The sequence below is a fragment of the Harpegnathos saltator genome, unplaced genomic scaffold (genome assembly GCF_003227715.2).
Source record: "Harpegnathos saltator strain DR-91 unplaced genomic scaffold, Hsal_v8.6 scaffold208, whole genome shotgun sequence".
NCBI classification, from domain to species: domain Eukaryota; kingdom Metazoa; phylum Arthropoda; class Insecta; order Hymenoptera; family Formicidae; genus Harpegnathos; species Harpegnathos saltator.
In genome coordinates this window covers 1,310,001-1,334,000 of record NW_020229993.1, presented here as the reverse complement: position 1 = coordinate 1,334,000, position 24,000 = coordinate 1,310,001, and the positions used below count along the sequence as shown (strand labels likewise).

The window sequence follows — 24,000 nt, the reverse complement described above, 5'->3', positions numbered from 1 at the left end:
GCGAAGAGAGTGAGGAAGATTAGCATTCAGGGATAACGTTTAGAGTCAAGCTTAGGAAATAGTAGCAGTTTTATAGGAAACATTCGACTCAAATCGCACTGATACACATTGATATTTAGATATTCATTTATTACACTTGTTATTTAAATTTTCGAAGGGGATCGATTACATGTTATAATTCCATTTTCTTTAACTGAATAATTCTGAGGAAGTCAAAATTCTAAAAGTAGATCGGATATTCTTCCACAACTTGTGAGTTACCTAACAAATTTCAAATCAATATTTTGGCAATATACGTCCAACGGAAAGATTTATACGATGCGTTGGACGAGTACACAAAATGAGCGCGTCACGAGTCAAAATTAAAGATCCGTCGCCTCTCTGAGAGAGAGAGAGAGAGAGAGAGAGAGAGAGAGAGAGAGAGAGAGAGAGAGAGAGAGAGAGAGAGAGAGAGAGAGAGAGAGAGAGAGAGAGAGAGACGCCGGCGGACAGCTACCAGGCTCCTCGTGTCTTGGCTTATCCGAAGATGCTCTTGTCGATCCGAATTAACGTGGGCATTGCGGCTGTCGAATTACCACGGGCGCATCAGAGCGACAACCGGCGGCTCATAACTACCGCCACGCCGACAGAATATTACCGAGAGTTTAGCACGGTATGACATCGCGGACGGTGAGAAGTAAAGGGTGAAGGGAATAGGAAACGGGGTGAGAACCGGTGAGAAGACGGAGAGACGGGGTAGTAGGACAAGGAACAGAGAGCGAGACAGGGAAAGAGATGTGACTGGGAGGAGGAAGTCGCTCTGGCCGAGAATCACTCCCGTCTTGCCGTCGGAGACGATCGTGCTGCGAATTCCACACGAAAGATAGATTCTCCCAGTGATACACGCTCGTGATACCGAGTCCTCCCACTCGTTCCGCGCTCTATTTCCCTCCCGCTCTTCCCGTCTCTCTCGCTCTTTCTCATTTTCTCCTTCTCTCTTTCTTAAGCTGCTATTTTCTTATTTTTCTCTTTCCGTGTGGTTCCCCTACGTGCTCCGGAGACGCCTCTGATCTCTACCGCTTTGTATACACACAGCAAGGTCACCTCTCTCAGTATCCGCCAAGACGGGCTGTATATATCCGTATATCCTTTCCTCCTCTCTTGCCACCCCCCGCGAGTAGGTTTTGGTCCCTTCGCCTACGACCGAGGCCGCTTTCCACTCGTCGACATGCAAAGTCCTCCGAGGACTCTCGAAACTTTTCATCAACGACGGACACTGCCCGCCCCTCGGATTCGAATGTGTCGGATGAGGTGGGTTTCGCTGATACGTTCTGGGACTTACGGTCCCTGGGCAACGTGAGAAAGAGAGGACAAAGGGAGAAAGAGAGAGAGAGAGAGAGAGAGAGAGAGAGAGAGAGAGAGAGAGAGAGAGAGAGAGAGAGAAAGAGGCGGAGAGAGAAGGGCAACTATAATCGAGTAAACATGAAGTGTAGCGTGAGCGCGACGTGGCGAATGCGCGCAATAAAATATACGGCATAATAAAATATTACGTAACGCGATATCCCCCGTGTTTCCCTCGCTGGCGTTCACCGGCTCGTCGCGCATTTTTCCGCCCTTGCCTTTCTCTTTTTTTGTTTTTTTATTCACGTTTGTTGTGCGCTTCGATTACGCGTTTTGATCGCGTATGGATTAATTTTCATTCCGCTTTCATTCCAATAATATAGCGAAACGCATGATACGATATTTCCCGCTGACCTGATTACGGAAAATGCGCGAGTTTACGTTATCCGCTAGATTACCTCGTGATCAATCTTTTTTTTTTTTTATTAATCGCATTTTTTTTTGCAATGGAAATAAGCGGAAATTGGATGCACGAGTATGATAGGAGACCTATCGCGTTACTCGCGTGAGAGGCGAGTGTAAAATCCAAAATACGTATCTATTATGCAATATCGTGTGTATTAAATGTAATTTAACATATCTAGATACATGATGACGCATATCTATGCACCGTCTATGCAGAATGTCCGACGCAAGTCGCACCAACGCTCGTATGAATGTGGTACGCATTAAACTGAGCAACAGGGCCGCTACTATTTTGCAGACGACCACGTAAAACTTTGAGTTATTAACGAAAGAAGGTCGACGAACTGGCGCGCGCTGTAGATGTATATATACATATCGCATTTTACAATCGTCTCGTCGCCGCGTTATTAACGCGAACGCATGCGTAGACGGGAACCGAGAACTGCTGTATACGCGCTGTTCATAGGATCGTAACGTTCGAGAGCGCACTTTCCCAAAGTATCCCTCGAGGGAGAAACCATTTAAAATTCCAGCCCCGGCCGTGCTGAGCCCAGAGCAAAATTAGCGGTGATAACGTAAAATAGATAACAAGCGAAGGGAAGGTGCAACTTCGCGAAACTTAGCTCATACGACGAGTATTCCGCGAGACGAAGTTGCGAGATCTAGCCCTTTCCAGGACGTTCGAACAAATCTAGCGCTGCGGGGATTCGAGGCGCCATCTCTCTCTATCTCTCTCAGCGGGAGTTTACCTGCTTCTTTTTCCAAATTATCGGAATTCCCACGTGAACTCGCGTATTTCATCTTTGATGCGTGATGCACGCCGGGGCACAGTGACGGGCGGATGTAGGCGGAAATTTAGTTCCACCTCCTCCTCCTAGAGAGAGGGGAGCCCCACGCACGGAGGGAAAGGAGTTTATCCTGTGACACGAGGTGACAAATCCTCTTAACCGTCTTACCGCTTTACATTGTGTGAATCGTGCGTGTATGCGTGGGAAAGAACCGACGCGAGGTGGCTCCGTAGTTCGAGACCTTTGAAACGACGAGACGTGCTTCCTCACGCTTTCAGCGCTAAAATAATAACGAAGTAACGAGGTTGTTGAAGCATCGACGATTCAATTGGATTATAATCGAGAGGCTATGATAGTAGCACGGAGAACGTTTTGAAAATCAATGAAATTGTCGAAGCTGTCATATATATAGACAAGAAATAATTAAACAAGCCAAGACATGAAAGCCAACGCTAGGTATCAGTTGCGAGTATTTAATTAATATATTGTTTGATCCTTTCTTGATTAGAAATATTATAGTCTCTATCATCGCGAATAAGAAGAGAGTTTGTTACCAGCATTGTATGTTAGGTATACCCCTAAGTGATCAAGTATTTCAACGTAAAACATACTGAAAAGTCTATAGCAAAGTTTTCAATTTTTAAGCTCGATTACTTATGGGTAACCCCTGTTGTAAGCAGAGATCGTAATGACGAACGATCGAACAACTCGATTTGCTGTACGGAAGATATCACGATATCACCTGCTTTCTCTCGACTATGATTACAACATGATAACGAGTTCTCTAATCGTGCGCGCGCGCGCGCGCGCGTGCGGTCGGCTCTATTATAATCAAAGGTTCATCACGTCGCGTTCATGTCGCGTCGCCGACTACGTGATGCCAGAAATTCGTTACAACACGTTACTCGCTACGTTCCTTTGAGCCCGTCAACGTACTTCGCTTAGCACCCGCTTTCACTTTCTGCCAGCGACGTGCTCAGATACAGATCGCGGTCTGTTGACATCCATTGATCATGACATGAATAATGAATGGATACACCGCCTGAATAATGCATGCATCAACGTCGAACAACATCCACTCGATAGCAGTGTATAACTAGTCGGGTGTACTATTGGGAACGTTGATGAACAGAGGCAAAGCGCTATTGGCCGGCGTCATGATATCGCCACATGACTATAGATCAATACGTTTTCCTTTGCACTTTGCGCGGTGGCCTAATGTCAGATCCTGCGCTCATTAAAAGTGTTCTCGATTGAATCAGCAAAAGAAATATTTCCTCGATTTTCTTGTGAAAACTTTCTCACTTTACCGCTCTCTCTCTCTCTCTCTCTCTCTCTCTCTCTCTCTCTCTCTCTCTCTCTCTCTCTCTCTCTCTCTCTCTCTCTCTCTCTCTCTCTCTCTCTCTCTCTCTCTCTCTCTCTCTCTCTCTCTCTCTCTCTCTCTCTCTCCCTCTCTCTCTCTCTCTCTCTCTTACATTTTATTTTGACTTGTTGAACTGGTGGAAGTGGAAATAAGATTTTGCTCGTTACAAGTAATATTTTACTGCAGTCTCTCAATGCTACATTAGAAAAGCCAATAAAAGCCTACGCAAGATGTCGATTGCAAAATCCATTAAATGCACGAATAGAATAAGAAATAGGATATCGTAACGACACCTCAAAGAACTAACCGAACATTTCAGTCGTCATTCCAATCCTTCTCAGAAAGATTCGGAATCCTCGAAAGATTCAGAAAAAAATTGATGCAGTTCAGAAAAATATTATTGTAATTATATTTAGCTATTGATTCACCAGCCATGTAAAATATTAGAAGTAGATGGGCACCTCATACGTCCGTGGTGTTTGGACAATTTGTTTGATATTTTATCGTACAATCTGTAGCATACAATTTCGCTATGCACTGTACTAAATCAAAATTTTCCCGTTTGTGGCGATGAAATAAACGATCTGTCTGCGATAACACTATCTGTGTTTGCAAACTGTGTTCGCAAATATCAAGAATAGGAAACAGCTCCGTTGGTAATAACCAATCCTTTCGACGAGATTTTACTAATCGTGCTGTACTTTATAACTGAATCACCGCCGGCTATAAGTCTGCATTTCAATAAAGAGTATACTAATTATGTACTTTAGAGAGCGATAACGATAAACACATGATCTCGTGACTTGAAAAATTTTGGTTTCCGTCGTTTTTCGTAATTTTCGCACGGATTTAACGTTCCTTAATTCGCGTGGTCTCGTCATATTCCGTAATACATAAAGCGTATAAAGTAAAGTAACACAAGTCGATGATCGAATCGATATTGAGGATTTCTTGGACTGTTCAATTTGATAGCAACTAAATTCGTCGTATGACAATTTATTGACACCGTGTCGATGTTTAGATGATTTAGATTTGATATCTAGAAGATATCATATAAGTGGCGACAGATTACTGATGATCTAGTTATTCATATTCAAATCAAATCGATATATGGATATATCGAATCAACCCGAATATGACATACGCTGAATAATGAGTGGATCGTCGGCCTCTACATAATATCTTTCAGATATCGCGGTAAAATCTTCGTAACAGCAAATCGATCTCGGTCAATTTCCACACAATTTCAACTTGATCTCGACATAATCTCGACCGAATCCTTTGTCGCTTTATGAACCTGGATATGATTTCGGGAAAGCACAAGACGAAAGTAAATGTACGAGAATCAAGAAAGCTTAATTATGACTTAACACACAGAAACGAAGAAGTTCGCATTTTCACCTCGTGCTACGGCTACAGCCACGCTCATTAAGCGCCGTGTAAACGCGACAGAGTCGGTCTCAAGAAACATGGAGATTAACGCGCTGAGCAACGTCGCGAGCACAAAGGTTCGAAAGAATGAAATTTACGTTTCAGTCTCTCGCGCCGAGCAACGAAGTAACGTTAATGAAACAGCCAGCCTAGAAGTGCCTCGTGGCATGCAAACAAGTTGGGCCGTCGGTCACCCTCAACTGCTGGTTGCTACAGAGGGATTGCGGAACTCGCGGCTGCAGGATGAGAAGGCGGGTGCCGGCAAGAGCTTTTAGTTGTGTTAGCTAGTTGCAGCTATTTGCGGCTCATCACGACCATAATTAGTTTTCCTCGTGAAGTCTCGGTCGACCAAGCTCGATAGGCAGTTTTAGGTGCGAGCGACTGAGCGTGCGGAACCTGCCGCCTTCGCGGCCGCCTCCGCCGCCGCCGCCGCCATTGCCGCTGCTCGGAAAGTGCCCCTCGCAACGATGTTCTTGTCACGGCTTTATCGAATTCCGGCGCCGCGCTAACTCGATCAAGCACCAGCCTTCAGAATATTTACTTTGTGATAAAGCGTGCGATAGGGCGACGAAGCGAGCAACTAATTTTGTCTGTTGTTCTGCCCGTAAAGGGAGGTCAGAAAATTTAGCCACCCTTTGAATTCGGGCGGATAACAACGCGCGCTTTCTTTTCCCGAAATTCAGCTTGGCACGGGAGTATATGCGACACCGAATACAATACATTCTGTTAATGGGAGTACACCTGCGTCTCTTTGTCCTAGTTGAGAGACCGAGAGAGAGAGAGAGAGAGAGAGAGAGATTTACTATCTTGGAAAAACTAGCCAATTAAATGATGGAGATTTCGTGTAATTACAATAATTAATTATATACAGGTCGCTGTATAATTACATTACATCTTAATTAATCTGCCTAACATTGTAGTTAATGAAACGTGGCTGGGTGCGCAGCATTATAGCAATATGCGATAAATAACGGTAACGATAATGGCTGAACTCGTAGTTAAAATGCATTCTCGCGGAGAGTCACGCGACAGTTCCTCCGGAAATATTAAGAAAAAAAGCGGGGCACGTTAAGAATGCCGAGACGACGACGAAAAAGGTGGAAGCAAGGCGATAAGACTCTGTGCGCGCGTTAGAAAGAGCGTAAGGCGCTTGGTGAAAAACGAAATCACGGTAACTTCGTTTAACGGCGAGCACGTCAGAGGGACCGACGCCATTATACCGTGTCGTTGTTACAGGTTCTGTGAACGAAGCTGGTGTTTTTGCGCTGCGGGGTAGGCAAGAGGGTAATCGGCGTTCCAGAAGGACCACCACTAGCACAACGAGCACAACGACGTCCGGCTCGACGTTGATACCTCTGCCCGACGAAATGGCGCAGCCCGCGGCCCTTTTGGCCCCCGAAGAGGAGTCATGGTCTACCAGTTCTTCCACTACGACCAATGTTCCGTTACCCTCAGACACGGTCGCTACGTCGTCCAACCCGCCTCTGGAGTTCGTAGTGAAACCTCACAGCAAGGTCATCTTACCTTGCGAACTGGAAGGAAATTACTCGAGATTACTACTACCAGGAACGAGGTGAGTCTAGCGTGCAAGGACAATCAATCGACTTGTAGCGATTACGAGGAATCGTTGATTAATACACATGAATCTTGACGCAGCAACCGTATAAAATATAATCAAGCATATGATATATTTAAAGTATATCATTTTCGGTGAAAATATTTAAAGTGTAATATATCTTAGTACGTCGACATATATACAGTGACATCCCCACAACATAAAATCTCTCCAACAAGGGGACTGTCAGAAGCCGTCCTTACCGATTTTCATAGGCTTTGGGGATGTGTGAAGCAATAAAAACTAATAAAACTACGTTTTTCCATGTAGTTATTTCGACACGTTTAAGATTTAGAATAATACTTCGAAAATAACGGGATATTTAAATTTTTTTTTTTTTTCGAATATCATCGAAACTACGAGAAAAATTTTCAACAAGATTTGAGTACATTATTATTATAAAACACTATAGAATTTTTGTATATAAAAAATATTTTCTCGTACATTTCATATCTCGTTTCGATGATATTTGTTGTTTTTAATCTCTCAACGTTGAGATATAATAATGCGTAAAAAATATGGATCAGCTTTTCCTCTTATTTATTCTTTTTGTTGCTCTGCAACATACAGTAGACTTTATTAAAATCGGTGGGAGGAGCATTTCCGAACAGTTCTCCCACAAATAGCACAGGATAAGGAGAGAGGGGGAGAGAGAGAGAGAGAGAGATAGAGAGAGAGAGAGAGAGAGAGAGAGAGAGAGAGAGAGAGAGAGAGAGAGCGCAGCACAAGGTGCTTCGTTGCCCGAAGATCGGGCATGACAAAGTTCGTTGAGTGAACTAATAATGCAAACTCTGCGTCCTGTCAGAAGTTACAGAATACGACCGGCGACGTGGTTGCACGAGGGAAGTCCGGTAGATATGATCACGATAGACACGAGAACGGAAATGAGCGGAACCGGGCACAGATACATCGGCGACTCCACGACCGCGGCGTTACACATAGACAACGTCAGATTAGAGGATGACGGTGTGTGGGGCTGCAGGTTGGAAGACGACCGGGGAAAGATCCTCTTCGGCAGGCCGGTGAAGCTGGTCGTGCTCGGTGAGTAGCTCGCAATCTTCTTCGACGTTTAATCCTTTGAAGTTGGGTTTCCTATTAACCTAAAAAATTAAAGCCGCGCTGTTCCGTGAGATATCTCCGGAAAATTTTATGTCGTTTATTTATCTCTTTTTTTCTTCTCTTCCGTTCCGCACTCTTGTTTATATTTACGCTTTAATAAAAATATAATCGATATCATCTCTCTCATACGCTTGCTTTAACCACTTCGTGACCGCATTTAATGCATTTGCATGAACTATTTGAATTATAGAACGCGTTATATTATTGACGAAAGAATTTTAAATGGCACGTATATCAGATATATTGGATCGATATTTAAAGAAAAATAAATATACATCGCGGATGAAAACGGATTTTTGGAATGTATTTGTTTAACTGACAGATGCCGAATGACTAATTTCCCTGCGTCTGATCACTGATACGTCAGTTCGCAAATTCGTGCGATCAATATTACTAAAATATTAGCCAACGTTCGAATTGACGGCTAAATTGATTGCGTTATTTACGTATTCATGCGTTATTTTTTTCACAATACGATTAGGATTCCGCTTTCGCGTACAGCAATTATAAAAAATTGCAGATTTTCTGGATATAACACATTTTTATGCACGGTCTCGAAAAAGCGAGATATGAACTTTTTGGGAAACGTGTTCCTACCTTGCATAAAGCCTTTCAATTTCGCACGAATAATTAAATTCTCGCAAAATTCCGACTGTCAAAATTTTTTTAGGAATGCGCAGGATACGTTTAGGAGCGATAACTTTCGAGGGGAAAATTTTTCCGTGTATAGTTCGAAGGGCAAGTTTTTTGCTCTATCCCGTATTTTCCACAGAATTCGCGTTTTGCATTTCATACTTAATTCTCTTCTAATAATTGCGAGCTCATAAATGCACCTTGATATTTCTGCGCTTGATTTGCGCGTATGCATTAAACGGTCGGAAAGGCCAGAGGAAGAGAGAAAGAACGTCTTATTCATATTGTACAAGAAAAGAGAGCACAAAGAAGTGTGCGCGCGCGAAGCTGACTCGACGAAATACGTCCACTCCCAGACACACCAGGGACAGTGAATCATGTCTTTCTCGTGGGTCGTCCTCCGCGAGTTCCCACTGACGACTCTTGCGCACGATGATGACCGTTCTCTTTGTCGAGATATTATACCCCTTCGAAAAATATTTCTCCTCCGACGGGGGCTGTTCATGCCGCGCTACTTCTTCCTACGCTACTTCTTCCTCGTCGTTTGCCCGTCGCTTGACACATCGCCGAGTAAAAATCAACCAATGTTGAAAGTACTCTCAAAAGGTCGGTATACGTAACGTATCTTACTGTAATTAAAAATTTTCTCTTCTCGTTACTTCCTCCTCCGCCCTTCACTCCGTCGCCCTCCCGCTAACCAAAGTCGGCCACTGCTGCTCGTCGTAGGCACAGCGGAGGTGCAGGTGCCGTCCTTCCCAAGAATTCCCGACACAAGTCGGTCGACCCGCGGATAAATCGCGGGAAGAGACGTTCTCCGAGCTGCCTGAGCTGCCGGTAATGGCAGGATTTATGCATATTAATACGCGCCACTTGGAGCCACCCGCGGTCGCAGCATCGCCGTGACATGAATATGCATTCGCCCTAAAAATTCGCATTTCGCTCGCTATTTTTTTTCCCTTCTCTCTTCGTCTTTTTCCTTTCTATTTTCCCCTCACCCTGCATCCCACATCCCGCCCAACCAGACTTCGATGCGTTGCGCTTGTTATTGCGGCGCGCGGTCGAGACGAGAAACAATCGCGCCGCCGCCGCGCCGGTTGACGCGCGCGTGACACTCTTCAGCGTCGTTTGAGAGGTCGAAGCCTCCTCCCTTCTCACTCCGTCCAAATGAACCTTCGCGCTATTTTGCTCCACTTCTGTTTCTAATATCAAACCGCCGCGTATACACGGAGAATATAGCAGCTAGCTTTTATCTCTCATGGCGAGCGGCACGTCCGCCCCGAGGGGTGTGCGCTCGACACGTGAACGGGGGTGCGGGTGGCAAGCATGGGCGTCGGTCGCGCGCTCTTCGCTTCAGGTTTTTGAGCGCTCTTCTCTCTGTACGTTGTCTGGTTAGCCTGGCTCACGGGGAGCGCTGTTTATTTTTCGGATCCGCACGCGTGCGCGCGCGCGCGCACGAGCAAACCTTTATTCCATGTTGCATCCACGGCTTTGCTTAGCGCAGCGTTTTTAAACGTTGACGTCGGCAATGATTATTTACCGCCCAAGAGGGATTTTTTATGTAATCGTCGTTTTTATGTAATTTATTAATTTACTTAAGCCACGAAATTTGCCAGATCAAACGTGAAACGGCGATTCGCTTTATAAAGTTCATCTTTTCTTACGCCTCAGTCTTGTTAGAGTGGATAACGCAAGACGATTATTGGTAGGTGATATTTATTTCTCGTCAAACAATCGATAAATGTACCTCGACTTCGGTATATATACGAGGTCGACTTATAAATATACCGACGAGATATTTTCGAAAGTTTGGTCCTACGTTAATCTTGCAAGTTTCATCGAGTTTAAAGTGAATGGAACCAATGGCTAATCTCGAGGTACTTGGAGAAAAACAGTTTGGTTGGATTAACGTGACGAATCAAAGATATTTGAAGTTGAAGGAAAGCCAGGATTTCTGATCATTGCAGAAACAGATTTTGTTTCATGAGAAATTGAAACATATTTCATTTGTACAAATAATTATTTATTGTCGTTCTTCCTTCACGTTGAGGCTTAAGTGACTTTAGAACTTTAGACTGTTATTTTAGAATTATTTAATATCTGAATATCAATATTCTATATCTGCGTTTAATCTTTACTCGTAATTTCAATAAAGAATGTATCAATTATGTAACTTGAATGAATTATGTGCGACAAGCTAATATTAAATAATTAATGTATGTAAATAATAATAATAAAATAAGCTTTAACTTTAAATAAAATGTTATGATAAGTAAATATCCCACACATTCACAAATAATCTAACGAAAATAATGAATAAATAAAATGAGCTTTCTTCTTTCATGATTTCTTTATCGTTACGTTTTATTGGCGTTGGAAACTTTGATGTGATTTAAAGATTCAATAGAAGTGAAAAATTAGAAAAGGGAATTATTATAGGCACTTACGATCAGCACTTGCGAAATTTACGATAGATCTAAAAATAGATAAATCTACTTCCACAAGCTTCTCGCAAGCGTTGATTTGAGCTTTTAAAAATTTTCTTGGATAACAAGCTTTAACTTGAATCTGCCAACACTTCCCATTTTTACTTATCCTTGTAATTGCACCGAAGCCTTACTGATTTGCACAACTACTAACTTTGCTTTAATTATTGTTTTCGCTCATGTTGAATATTCAATTGAATATTTCTATCAAAATTTTCAACAACCATGGAAAAAAGATAATAACGAAGAAATTATAGGGACGACAGTTCATTATTCCCTTCGTCCATTCGTCTCAAATACTTGCATATATTAATTATTAAATATTGTATCTGCAGTAACATAAATCATACTATTAATTGCGTAATGAGATTAAAAATAAATAAAAATAAACAAAAAAATAAACCAAATTTTATACGCAGTTGGAATATCGAAAAAATCTGATATCAAATAATTTCGCGAATTTCATTTTCGAAAAATATTTATAGCACACAACTTCGAGCCATTCTTCAAAGGCGCGGACCTTCTTTAAGCCTCGACATGAAGAAAACGGTAGCAAGAGTAAACATTTGTAGCACCGAGGTAGGACAATGGCCTGTGCTGTATCTCGAGATTCTCCATTGGTCCTTCGAGTTCGATAGAATTTGCAGGATTAATGTAGGAGCACAATTTCGACTCGGGATACAAGCAACGCAATATCGAGGAGTGGATTCCGATTGTTTCCGAATAAATCCCCGAGACGTAGCCAATTATTTTCGCCCGCTCTCGCCGAATTCGGCGCTCCGATTTATTTCGTGTATTTCAATGAAGTATACCGACTTCATAAATCTCCGGATATATCCTCTCTATTGTGCCTTCCGCGCAGCCGGTCGAGTAAATACGAAGGAAGAACGCTAAAAGTTGCCTGCCGCATGAAATATGGCACCGAAATCCGCGGCGGCGCACGATAAGACGTTGAGTACACTTAACGTCTACCTTGGAGAACGAACTCGAGAAAAACAAATCAACGTGTTCTAACTCGCGAGCGTGCGTCCGACACGCCAGCAACGTCGGCGAAGTAAGTAAGCTTTCATTGAAATGCAATGGCTTGTACTTCTTCCACACTTGCTTCTCTTGCACATTGCACATGTCATACGTGATTCTCGCGGATATCGCGAGAGACATCGATAACAGATGTGTCGTTTGCGAATTGCGTACTTGCGCTCGCGCGCTGTGTCATCCGATTGCGTCATGACGGGCATCAAGCACAGCGCAATTCGAAGTTGAAACTTCAATTCAACGCTATTCAATGACAACCATATGTTTGATTGTTCGCTTTGCGTGTTACAGTCACGCCGAATTAACAATACAGTCGACGACTGGCTGTCATGCGAAAGCAGCTAATAATACACAATTGCAGTACGAGGGGCTCTCTCGATGAGATAATAGATAATAATCATCCTGCGATGACCGGTGTGTTAATTTTGTGCCGTTTGAATGAGATCACGTAGCTATTGGGAGAAGTAGCTGTGAGAAGTATACAAAGTGTATTGTTTCGGGCTTTAGGGGTTCTCTATACCGAATTGTCCGAGTGCTTGGATCAATTCAGGACAAATTGAACGGCCGGCCGGCCGACCGGCCGGCCGTCCGTCACGACGTCGGACGTGTCGTCGTTGTGACGCTCTTGACAACGGTCGCGTATACGTTCGTGATTATCTCGTGTCCTTTGGTTATCGTTGCGCAATTGCCGCCACGTGTGCGTGTCGCCCGCGGCTACAGTATAAAACCGTGATTGAGAAATGTACAAATTCAGTCGGATAACACGAAAATTTCAGTTACCACCGGATATTTTCATACTTATGTTACACTCCATTGTGAACGTGCGTGTGTACGCACATTGATTGTTCGGCAACAGTTTTTGAAATGGGATGTTTCTAGAGAATTTAAAACGCCGGATGTAAATTGGTAGAATCATTGCGATCTTGCACAAGTTCATTGAAAATACATTACGACACCATTGACAAAAGAGGCTCATTGAAATACGCGACGAAGGGGGGAAATCGTGATAAAATAATAAATGTTACCAGTAAGTTAATAATAATGCATGGGCGAATATTAATAAAATCTCGATAGAAAGATATTTATAGCAATTTGAGAGGAACAAATAAAACAAAAAACAATTAACTGACTTTCATAGATTTTCGTTTTCACGCTAAGAATGTTACTTTCTCTTTCTTCTGTTTTTTTTCTTTCATTTGAACAAGCAAGAAGAGTACGTTTTAATGCTTGAAAATGGCATAATTACGACAATTAACCCACACACAATAATAATATATGTATCACTCTCTAAATTTTTTAAGATGATGTTTTATTCGAAACGGATAAAAATATTCATCGAAAAAACGATGGTGAAAATACTGCCGCTCAAAATCGTGAGAATGAATGATTCAATAAACTTTATTGTTAAAATGAATGCTGACTTCATACTGAATATTTCAAACGATTAGAATGAGTTCGTTCCTATGACAGTAAAATATTACATCACATTCACCTTTCAGTTTCAAGTGGAAATTCATTCGATAATTTAGAATGAACAATCCATTTTATATGAACGAAAAATCACTCGATTTCGACTCGGTTGCTACTCTGCTTTTCAAGTGAAATTTCACTTGAAGACTAGAGAAAATGTGCGGGAAAAATCTGAATAATATTAAGGAAAAAGCGTACTAAAAAGAGGTGCGGGAAAAACAATTTCATTAATGTAACTGAATTTTCTGTTGCCTGAGACCAGGCTAAAACTCAATTGCAAGAGCAGAAAGATTCTTGTAGGAAATTTCTACTCGGTCAAATATGTTCTTAGTTATTTTAGTACTGAGTTTTAAAACAACGTTCCGCCGAATGTTTTTGACCACAATAACAGAGACATAATTTCTCGTCGTTGAGTTTTCGTTCGGTTCCTATCTAGTTACACGAGAACTCCTTTCCGCGTAAGAATTTCCTTCAACGATAACGTACCCGTAATACACGCGCGTAAGATCATCACTTTCGCTTTTTGCAGATCATCGAAAATTCAGCCCTCTCATCTCTCCCACGCGATAGAACGCGCACTGACACGCGGAAGGGGCGCGCGGACGAAGGTCCGCCTTCTCCGAGCAACGTCGGTCTGCGGTTGATAGGGATAGATTTGCCGGGTGACCTAATGCTCGACACGAAATCCGTGAGCGGGAAAAAGTCGAGGATAATGTATGCTTTGTACGGTCACCGGGTTACTCGTATTTTACACGACAAATAGACAGGCGTGCTGAGCGAAGCGTCGCTCGTCCTCGGCTCACACACGTTGAGCGCAGGCTACGACTTCCTGGAGATTCATCTTCGAGCCAGTCGAGCCTTTACCATGCGCGCTTCACAGAGCTCCTTTGTCATGCGTTTTCGAATTAAGTCGAGATTCGAAGGAAACTACGTAGTATAATGAACGTTTCTTCGTATGCTGATATAACTACCTATTGCGATGTCGATCATGGGATCTTCGTGTACGATTCTCTTTCGAATGCTATTTTATAATAATCTCTGCTTAGTATATTATATAATTTTGTGTCATAATTGCTGGTCCTGAGATGAATCAGCAACTCAGTTAAAGGCAGTAATGATATACACGATATTTTAAGATATATACACATCAAGTAAGTAGGTGTGTAAATAAATATGAGCCGGGTAGTAGCAAGTTAAGCCAAATGACCCGAAATATCGTAACTATCCCCGTATCATAAAATAGCATATTTTTCTTGCTTAAATTAACAATATATGCCGTGTCCAGATATTCTTATGCCCGTATTCTTATGATATTGCGCTTTTTCCATATTTTGCTTCTTTCTTTCTGTTTCCGTTTTTATCTTCTTTTTCCGTTTCACGAAATATTCGATCTTATATCGATCTTTTGCGAGATAACAACCACCGCGCCTGTTCATATAATAGAAAGATCTGGCGCTGACATTTAACAGCTTACTGGTACTTGCAATCTTTATCGCACCGTCCCTTCGATTGTTCATTTAACTCATCGTCATCGTTTCTCTCTGCTCCCTTCCGTTCGTTTCCGTAGTCTCTCGCATTTTCTTGCCCTTCGATCTATCGCTTCCCTTTTTCTCTCTTTCTCCTCTTCTTTATCCATTTTCTTTCCCTTTTCTCCGCGTACTACCACTCTATAAAGCTGACAAGATCGGTATAAGGTACAAAGAGAAATCTTGTTGTCTAGCGCGAGCAGAGGGCATTCCACTGTCTGACCAATATCGAGCCTTCTCCCCTTCTCTGGCCGACTATACGTGTCCCTCTACTACTGCCGGCCAATGGCGGAACTCCATTGGTATATAGAGCTACGTCAACGAAATTCGTGGCATTCCGCTCGCTCGTATCGCCTTTCGATTGCGCCCGACGTCGCGGTGCTTTTTGATTCATGTACATATCGGCGCAGTTGCTGCTCCGAGCGTGCCCGACCTCGATGCGATTCGAGGAAATTGAGATCCTTGTCACAATGTTTTACGATTCTTTCGCCAAGAAATTACGTCCTTAATTCCATAGATGGGATTTTGAAGGGGTATTTTAAGACTCTTGTCATTTTACGCATTTCACGTGTAAATTATTCCTGTACTTATCGAATGAATACACATTTCAAAAACAAATAATAATAAATTGCCAGAAATAAATTGTCGATGTCGCGCGAGAAATTGAAGAAATTGTACAGTTTTATCAATTTTATACATTCGTGTTGATCGTTCGAGCACATATTTTGAGATTCTTGCCATTTACGCATTTTATATGCGCGAATTGTTTTGGTTTCTATGGAGTGAATGAGCAAAAAGTAAGTTTCAATGTTGCGAAAAATTTGATCAATGAAAAGCGTCATTTTGTTTATTTACTGCTAGGTTTAAACGAAATGTTTCACGAAAATTTCTTAAATTTTCAATCACATCGTAAAAGAATGTCATGGTAGGCATCACACAGACACATATTCTGCCTTAATTTATTAATCTTCCGTTTTATTCCGTTTTATACCGTTTGTATATTACAGAAATTAGATTTCATTATTAATAAAATTATCCTTAGCAAAATTTACTCTGTCTCTTAGCGAGACTGATTCTACTAACAATCTGCTCCCCTGCCCTGCAACGTGACAAGATGAGAAAATGCGGTAGAATTGAGAAGAATTTGCATGAAAAGTAAAGCTACAATATTCTCCGTCCGTGTAAGGAAGGATTTTTCCGTTTCGACGTTTCCAAGGGTCTGCGGGACGTTGTTAGGAGTATCGTAGACACGTAAAAAGCCCGGAGGCAGACGCGACAATCCAAGTAATTTCAATTAAATTTACCTTGGCGCCGGGAGAATTTATCACGTGTCGTTCTCACGAAGGCAATTATCGCGCTCATTATTTTCTCTCGTGCACGCCCGCGCGCGCGACAGCGCCCGAAAGTCGAGTACGGTTGACTCATAAACCGGGCGGGTCCCTTTTTGCGTGGTGTACACTTTGCCGTGCGCCGCGACAAAAGGAAGAGTTTACCCGAGACGACCGGCGTTGCTCATTGTTTCTACCGTTGTCGCCGCTCAAAAGCGCGGAAGCGCCGCCCGACTGCGGAGAGCAGCGAGAGCAAACCTAGTATCGAGGATGGGGTTGCAGAGGAGGAGAAGGAGGAGGACGTTTACATGGGGTGTTCATAACGGCACAGAGGAGGGTATAATAGCGAGGTACGCGCATAAAACACGCCCGCTGCGTACAGTCGCGTGTAAATTTCGAATGCGGAGATTATCTCTTTCCGATTACAAAAAGAGGGAGAGGGGGAGAGAGAGAGAGAGAGAGAGAGAGAGAGAGAGAGAGAGAGAGAAAAAAGGGTAAAAGGGCCGACACCGCGCGTCGACGGGCGGCGATTACGCGCTGTCGCTTTGTTTCCGCACGCATAAATGAACTGTCATGAGGTTTTCATCTTCTTTTTTTGCCACTTTTTTGCTCGACAATATGTCGAGGCGAGTACAGGCGCGCATTGACGTGTGACTTCATCCAGTCGTGACTTTGTCAGCAAACCGGGACAATTAATTAATTTTCGATAAATCAAATTGTCAACGGAGGTGTTCTCCAAAAGCTATTAAATGAAATTAGTAATGCGTGCATAGTGAGTAAAAATAATCGAACTGACTGATGGCGGCGTCGCGCTCTGACTAAAGTACTGTCATTAAATCCAGTGCGTTGTTTTACGATTTATTGCACGTTATGCGTGATTAATTAGAAACAATCGATGGCGATGTGTCTGGAAAATGCGTTGGTTAAAATCCTGTTTTATGATTTTGTTGTGCTTCTACTCGACGTGCAGATGACGAAGTGCAGTCGTAGTAAACATGTTATGTGTCATAGTTGCTGTTACTGCAATGAATCTCGAGCAACGCGAATAAAATATTTCCTTTAGAAAAATAATGAAATAAAAGGAACAAGGTGGAATTTTCGACCTATGCAGATGAGAACGTCTTAATTAGACTGTTGAAAACAAAATAAAGTAAGGAGAGAGGGGAGAAGAGACAGAGATAAATATCTCTCGAGAAATATGAAGATAATTTTGATTTATGGGGAAACAAGAACGTTCTAATTAAAAAGATTCTCGTTTAGGTGTTATGTAAATTAACTTGCTGATAACAAATCTCTTACGTTATTGTGTCGCGTTTTGTTTCATTTGCTCTCATAAATATTTACGCTCACTTGTTCATACACAATGGATGTACCTTCATATTTTACACGTACGTATCTCAGTTACCTTTCATTCTGCATTATCTTTCGCGTATGCTTTATCATGAGATACAGCTGTTCTTAATGCTTATAATTGATTTACACGTTTGCTATATTACGTTTGTAAATATTATTATCCACCGTCGCGTGATTATATTATACGGTACCTAAAAACGGCTTTACAGTTCTTCCCGTGTCGTCGTTAGGCAAAAAAGATAAAGAGAACGATTTTACCACCGTAATATATCATACGAAGTTAAAAACGTGCCATGTCGCCGCGCGAGCGTCGCTAATAATTCAATATCGACCGTCTTCTCTGTTTGCATCGCGCGTTCAACATCCGATCTAATGAAGCAAATTTCAATTTCAGTCGACCGAAACCCACCGACCGATTCGGTCAGTGGAAAAATTCGGCGTCAATTCCGCTCGCTAGTCTATTCTACGTCGAATTACGCGCTTCGACAGTATCTAACAGCTTTGTGCTCAAGTGCTCGAGTTTGATACGTCGTCACGTACGTGAGAATGTGGAAGCCAGCGCGCGACACGCCGGATCCGTACACGCACTTAGACAATTGTTGTTCCAAACTGGCGGAACAACTGAACCCGCGAGCCGGGTTTCGCAGGATGCGCGCGAGGGGGAAGAGGCATTAGCGCAGGTGAAGTAAATTAGCGCATCAAAGCCTCGGCGCCGTTCCACCACCGCATCGCTCAGTGATTATTGACGCGCGCCGAGTATTGACCGCTAACTATCCACTGAGTAGCCGAAGGTTGCCTCGTAATTAATGCAATAGTCGCGGACATCCCACGAGCTGTCGAACCGTCACGATGCGGCTCTCGCCGCTACTTTATCCCGGCATGCGAGTCCGAATCCAGAATGGAGCTTTCGTGCTTTCGTGTTCTGTTTCGCAATTATACGCCGTGCTGTACGAGCGGCGCTTCTTAACCTGAATAGTCTGTTCTCGAGAACGGTCGGATAAAATCGATGGCGCGTTTCACGCTACATTTGCAATTTGTTGAAATCCACAACTCATACAGCTTTCCCGTTCGCGGCCATCGTCGCGCCTCAAATATCGTCGCGCCACAATATATATTTTATGTATGCGCGCGCGCGCGTGTGTGATATTGAAAAAAAGAAATCGGACGTAAATAATAATTAACGATACGACACATTTCGCTGAATATTGATTATTGGTCTATCGATTATCGCGTCTTGCGGCGGCGGCGGCTATGGACGCCGCGATGTACAACAAACGGAATATTTTTATACAGTGGTGTTATTTTTTTCTTTTTTTTTGGCTTTGTTATCGTATCAATATGCAATTTTTAATATCAAGTTTGGCGGCGCGCGCGAGATATAAACAACAGACCACGCCGTGGTCTATCGCGCTTGCGCGCGCGCACGCGACTGTTCTTGCGAGTAGCAGATTGATCGGTGTAAATTGCATACGCATTATGCACCGGCTAATTGCCCATTTATCTCTCGAAAAGCCGAGTTTACAATCACACCGCGACTGTGAATGTATAGGCGGATAACGCTACTACCCGAAGACCGGGACGCTGTGTGTCTTGTGATTTATGTAGTGCAAAAGAGCAGCCGTGTTATTCGTGTAATTAAGTCGGCCACTGATTCGGCGCTCCCGTGACGTTTCGGATTTTCGGCGACAGCACGTTCCAAAGTTTGAATTTCAAATGTAATTAACGCCGAATTAAATCCTATGCTAATCACACGTACACGCATACTTTCTTTCTCTCTCTCTCTCTCTCTCTCTCTCTCTCTCTCTCTCTCTCTCTCTCTCTCTCTCTCTCTCTCTCTCTCTCTCTCTCGCACTGCCTCTTCATGTTCATTTTATACGCATAACAGTCGCGCCGCAGCAATTCCGGATTTCGATATTTTACGCGCGCGGCGTTCGGGAATTCTTTCGCGTATTGGCGTCCGGTTAGCGTTGAAATTAGAATTGATTGTCGTAGTGGTCTCGCATCCCAAACGAACCGAACGCATCAATGAATAATTGAGGATAATCGTATCAATGTACTCGTAGCGCTATCAGAAATATCTCTTTTTTTTTTCTCTTTTCATTTCTCTCTTTTCATTTCTCGAGTCGTTCTTTCTCCTTTCTCCCTCGCGCGCCACATTTGGCGCGTTAATCCTGCCGTTAATCGGCAGTTAATCGCGATTCAGAGAGATTGCTCGAATCTACGGTTAATTATCAAATCGAACCACGTGCGTGCGATCGAACGGCCGCAAGGTATGGAGTGCATACAGTCGCGAGCGAGAGGAACATATGACTTCTGAAAGCAGTCTTTCATACTTTCTACCACGGTGTTCTTTTCCAAGCTGCTGGTCCTCATTCATTTCTCGCTTTCTTTCGCTCTACTCTCCTTTCCTTCTCCCCGTCAATCCCTCGTTTTCTCTCACTCTATCACTCCCTCTCTCTCTCACACACACATGCGCGCGCGCGCACACACACACACACACACACATACACATCCTCTCGCTCTCGTTTGCCGCGTCTCATCGAACATATGCGAGTGTGCGCGTGACGTAGATGTGTCGGTAGTCTCGTATTGAAGTGGAGTGGCGAGTCAATAACCTCGAGCTTCCGAGCGGCGGTGCACTCGAAGGGCTGTCAGTCGAACCGAAAGCTCTCCTGGCTTTACGACGTTATCGTCCGTGTGCATTTAGCGTCGGTCAGCGATATGCGACGGCCTCTGTTTCCGGTGTTAAAGAAAGTGCACTTTGGCGGCGGCCACGCTCTCCCTAGTTGCCGCCGCGAGTGCGACGCGATTAACGATCTGCGATGAAAAGCGCTTCTGTCGGGCGAAACGCTTGTCGAGCAAGCGCTTTTTCCTGCGACTTGCGCGCGAGCCCCCGCTCGATCTCTTTATTATTATTTTTTATTAGATTTACGTTCGACCGTCTCGGTTGATTTGCCGCTACCGGTGACGCGTTTTGCGAATCAATCTTTAATATAAAGTATCGGCTAACCGATGGAGGAAGAAAGAATCGCGATTTCGCCGGGTAATCTTCTGAAATTTCTTTTTGATTAAATTATACGACAGTTTGATAGCAAGACCCTCACGACAGAAAAATAGACGGCCGTTACACTTGATACTTCACGACGCTATAAGTCCGCCGAAATCGACACCGATAATGAGATTTATCAAGCCCGGAGGTAATGCTTCTTGGCCTTTTGACCTCTGTTTACCGCTCCTTCTTGGAAATAAATGGTTTATACGGGCCTCGTTGACTCGCTTCATCCGGCGGGACTCAATTAATTGCTCGCGCACTGCGGCGATTCTCATGGCGCGATACTGTACTGCCTGGCTCGCGCCGCAATATACATGCCATTGTTCTGTTTTCTGGCCTGCTAGGAACGCGATAATTAGTTGGTTCAGTCTGATCGTTCGGCTGCTTGTTCAGTTGTCGTGCTAACAGAGATATTGTGGAACAATCTCTGGTGTTCGATTTAATGATGAAGCAAGACCGCAGTTCCATTCTTGATCTCTCATATCGTCTGCATATTTATTTCACAATGTGATGGTAATGCGATCAAGTTAATCCACTCTCTCCTGCCGAGACGCTTACCTTTTCTCGTAAATCGAACAAGGTGCGCATTTACTTCTAGATCTTCGATACACAACTACATGTAAAAGCACGACGTTGAGGCTGTGACATAGCGATGCACTAAGCTGCAATTTAAAATGTGTCACATAATTTCATTTTTGTACCTGCTTCCTCTCTCTCCTGATCCTCGTTATATTTGTCTCTGAAGAGAAAAGTATCCCATTTTTTACGTGCCTTGAGTTTCTCGTATCTATTTGAGGCGTGGTAAATATTTACTGCTGCAGGATTGAGGGGGTAAGAAGCGCTATTAAATTGTATGGCCGCGTTGCTTTCTGCCATTTAATTTTAAAGAACGAAGAAATCCCATTCTCTCGCGATGCTCGATGTCCACGTTTATATGGGTCACTGGTTTATAAAGAGCCAACTCTTTTCTGGGATAGACGCGACTCGGTGATGCCTGTCTTATACGACGGATTCGACGTAACGTTGCTTTATTTTTAACTGATTTTATTCCGCACGTGTTTCTTCGAGTTTATGAGATTACTTGGCTTTCAAGACGATTTGTCCCGATATATTTTATATATAGCCGTTATACGGATTATCAACTGTGTGAGAGAGAGAGAGAGAGAGAGAGAGAGAGAGAGAGAGAGAGAGAGAGAGAGAGAGAGAGAATTCGTTGCGTCAAACGATGGTTTAACATATCACACTAATTATCGATAATTAAGTCTTATATAAAATTTCGCTGAAATTAAACCTGTGTTAAATAAAAAGTAAATCGTAAATGAGAAGCGTTTAATTAGCAATGTTAAATGGGTCATCGGCTAAGCCATATAAATGTTCGCTGTACGAAACGCGAGTAGGAATTTCATTCTTGGATACCTTCCATATAATTGAGTTTTACGCGATAAATGTTATTGGAAAAGCTTCATGTTCCTTCGTGCGTAAAACATTACGCTGAAATATTAACTTGTAATTTAAGGATATTCATTTGGTATTTTATGTTCGGAGCGTGGATTCTTACGGTTGTATTTTATCGCCCGCCTGACAATATTAATCTCTTACGTTCGATTTTATATTCCTCGTATGAACGGGATGCTAATATTTAAGAGGTGAGCGCAAGGACGTAGTATTATATATATATATATATATATATATATATATATATCACATATTTTAAAGATATTACTCGTTATTGAAGTAAGAGTTTAAAAAGGGTATCCGTATAGAGGTGAGAGCGTATTGAAAGTCGAGAAAGCAATTCAAGGGACATTGATCCAAAGGTACCTCTGATATTGAATATCTATTCAATCGGTCCCTGTGGATCTGATTTTCGTTTATTACCACGCGGCTCAAACAACCTAACATCTTCAGCTAAGCGAATAATCCAGCCTTATATGGAAGCTGAAACAATTTCACGGGTGCAGTTGATCGAAACATTTTGCGATATAGATACATATTGATGTATTGATACGCGCTAATGGCGATGAACAAATTGCCAGCTCGTCGTTCTCTGTCAGCTTTATTAAATGCATCATCAGTCGTTCAAAATCGAAGCAATAACATTACATCGTAGCATACATGCAATTATTCATTTTTCACGAATTGGAGAAACACGTTGCGTTTAGCGAAATGCGAGATCATTAAGGAAAAGGAGGTATTAAGTTGAGTTATTAATTTTGAGACATCCGTCGTCACTTCAATGAGAATGTTGTGCGTATTCTGCTAAGTGTATGTAATCCACGAAAATTAGATATTTGATTCTCTAACCTTCCATTACATAACTAATTGTTAATCTGTTTATGGATTGGAAAAGCTGTTGGTCTAGAGAAATGCGAGATTGTTAAAAAGAAGGTATTAATTTCGAGATATCCGTTTTAACTTTGATAGGAATTTCATGCATGTGCATTTGTATGTACTCTTTTCTCTATATGTATGTGTGTGTGTGTGTGTGTGGGGGGGGGCTCACGCGAAGATTATGACATAAATCACACATCCTTCCATCTCCAGGTTTCCACACCCTTCCACTCTCCGAGCCTCTCCCTATCACGCAGCCAATTGTCAATTTTTCTCAGCGTCGTAGAGCTCACGGCCCATCAATAAGATCGCTCTCAAAGAGATTTGCCAGCGGCGAGCGATGGATGGAGCGGCGATGATAAATATAGGGTGGCGTCGGGGGATAGGGACGTGTATAAAGCACTGAAAAATTGACACCACCCAACCGAGATAACGAGCGATCTCTGCGAAGTATATAATGTCTCGGTCGTTAGGAGATTTCGTCCTTCCGCCCTTTCCGCTACGTCCTTGCTCCGTGCACGCGCGCGCGCGTGCTTCCTTCTCACCCTCGGCTCTTCTTACCGTCTCCCGTAACGTTCCACCGCTGCACTTCGCACCCTCTTCCGTTTTATTACGGATACGTGAGAGATTAGCGGATTAGCCGCGTGCAAAGCATTACTGATCAAAGTCTACAACGAGCGCTGCCTAG

General features: G+C 43.0%; 1 protein-coding gene across 7 annotated transcripts in view; it reads left to right on the top strand.

Moving 5' to 3' along the window:
- tei (irregular chiasm C-roughest protein teiresias) overlaps positions 1-24,000 on the top strand; it is a 444,987-nt gene that overhangs the window by 241,882 nt on the left and 179,105 nt on the right. For 6 of the 7 annotated variants that reach the window (XM_025298173.1, XM_025298171.1, XM_025298168.1 and 3 more), the window contains 2 exons: positions 6,604-6,940; positions 7,788-8,023. In XM_025298173.1, coding sequence (XP_025153958.1) covers positions 6,604-6,940; positions 7,788-8,023 — 573 coding nt within the window. The remainder of the gene's footprint in view (positions 1-6,603; positions 6,941-7,787; positions 8,024-24,000) is intronic. The other variant, XM_025298172.1, reaches the window with a different exon arrangement.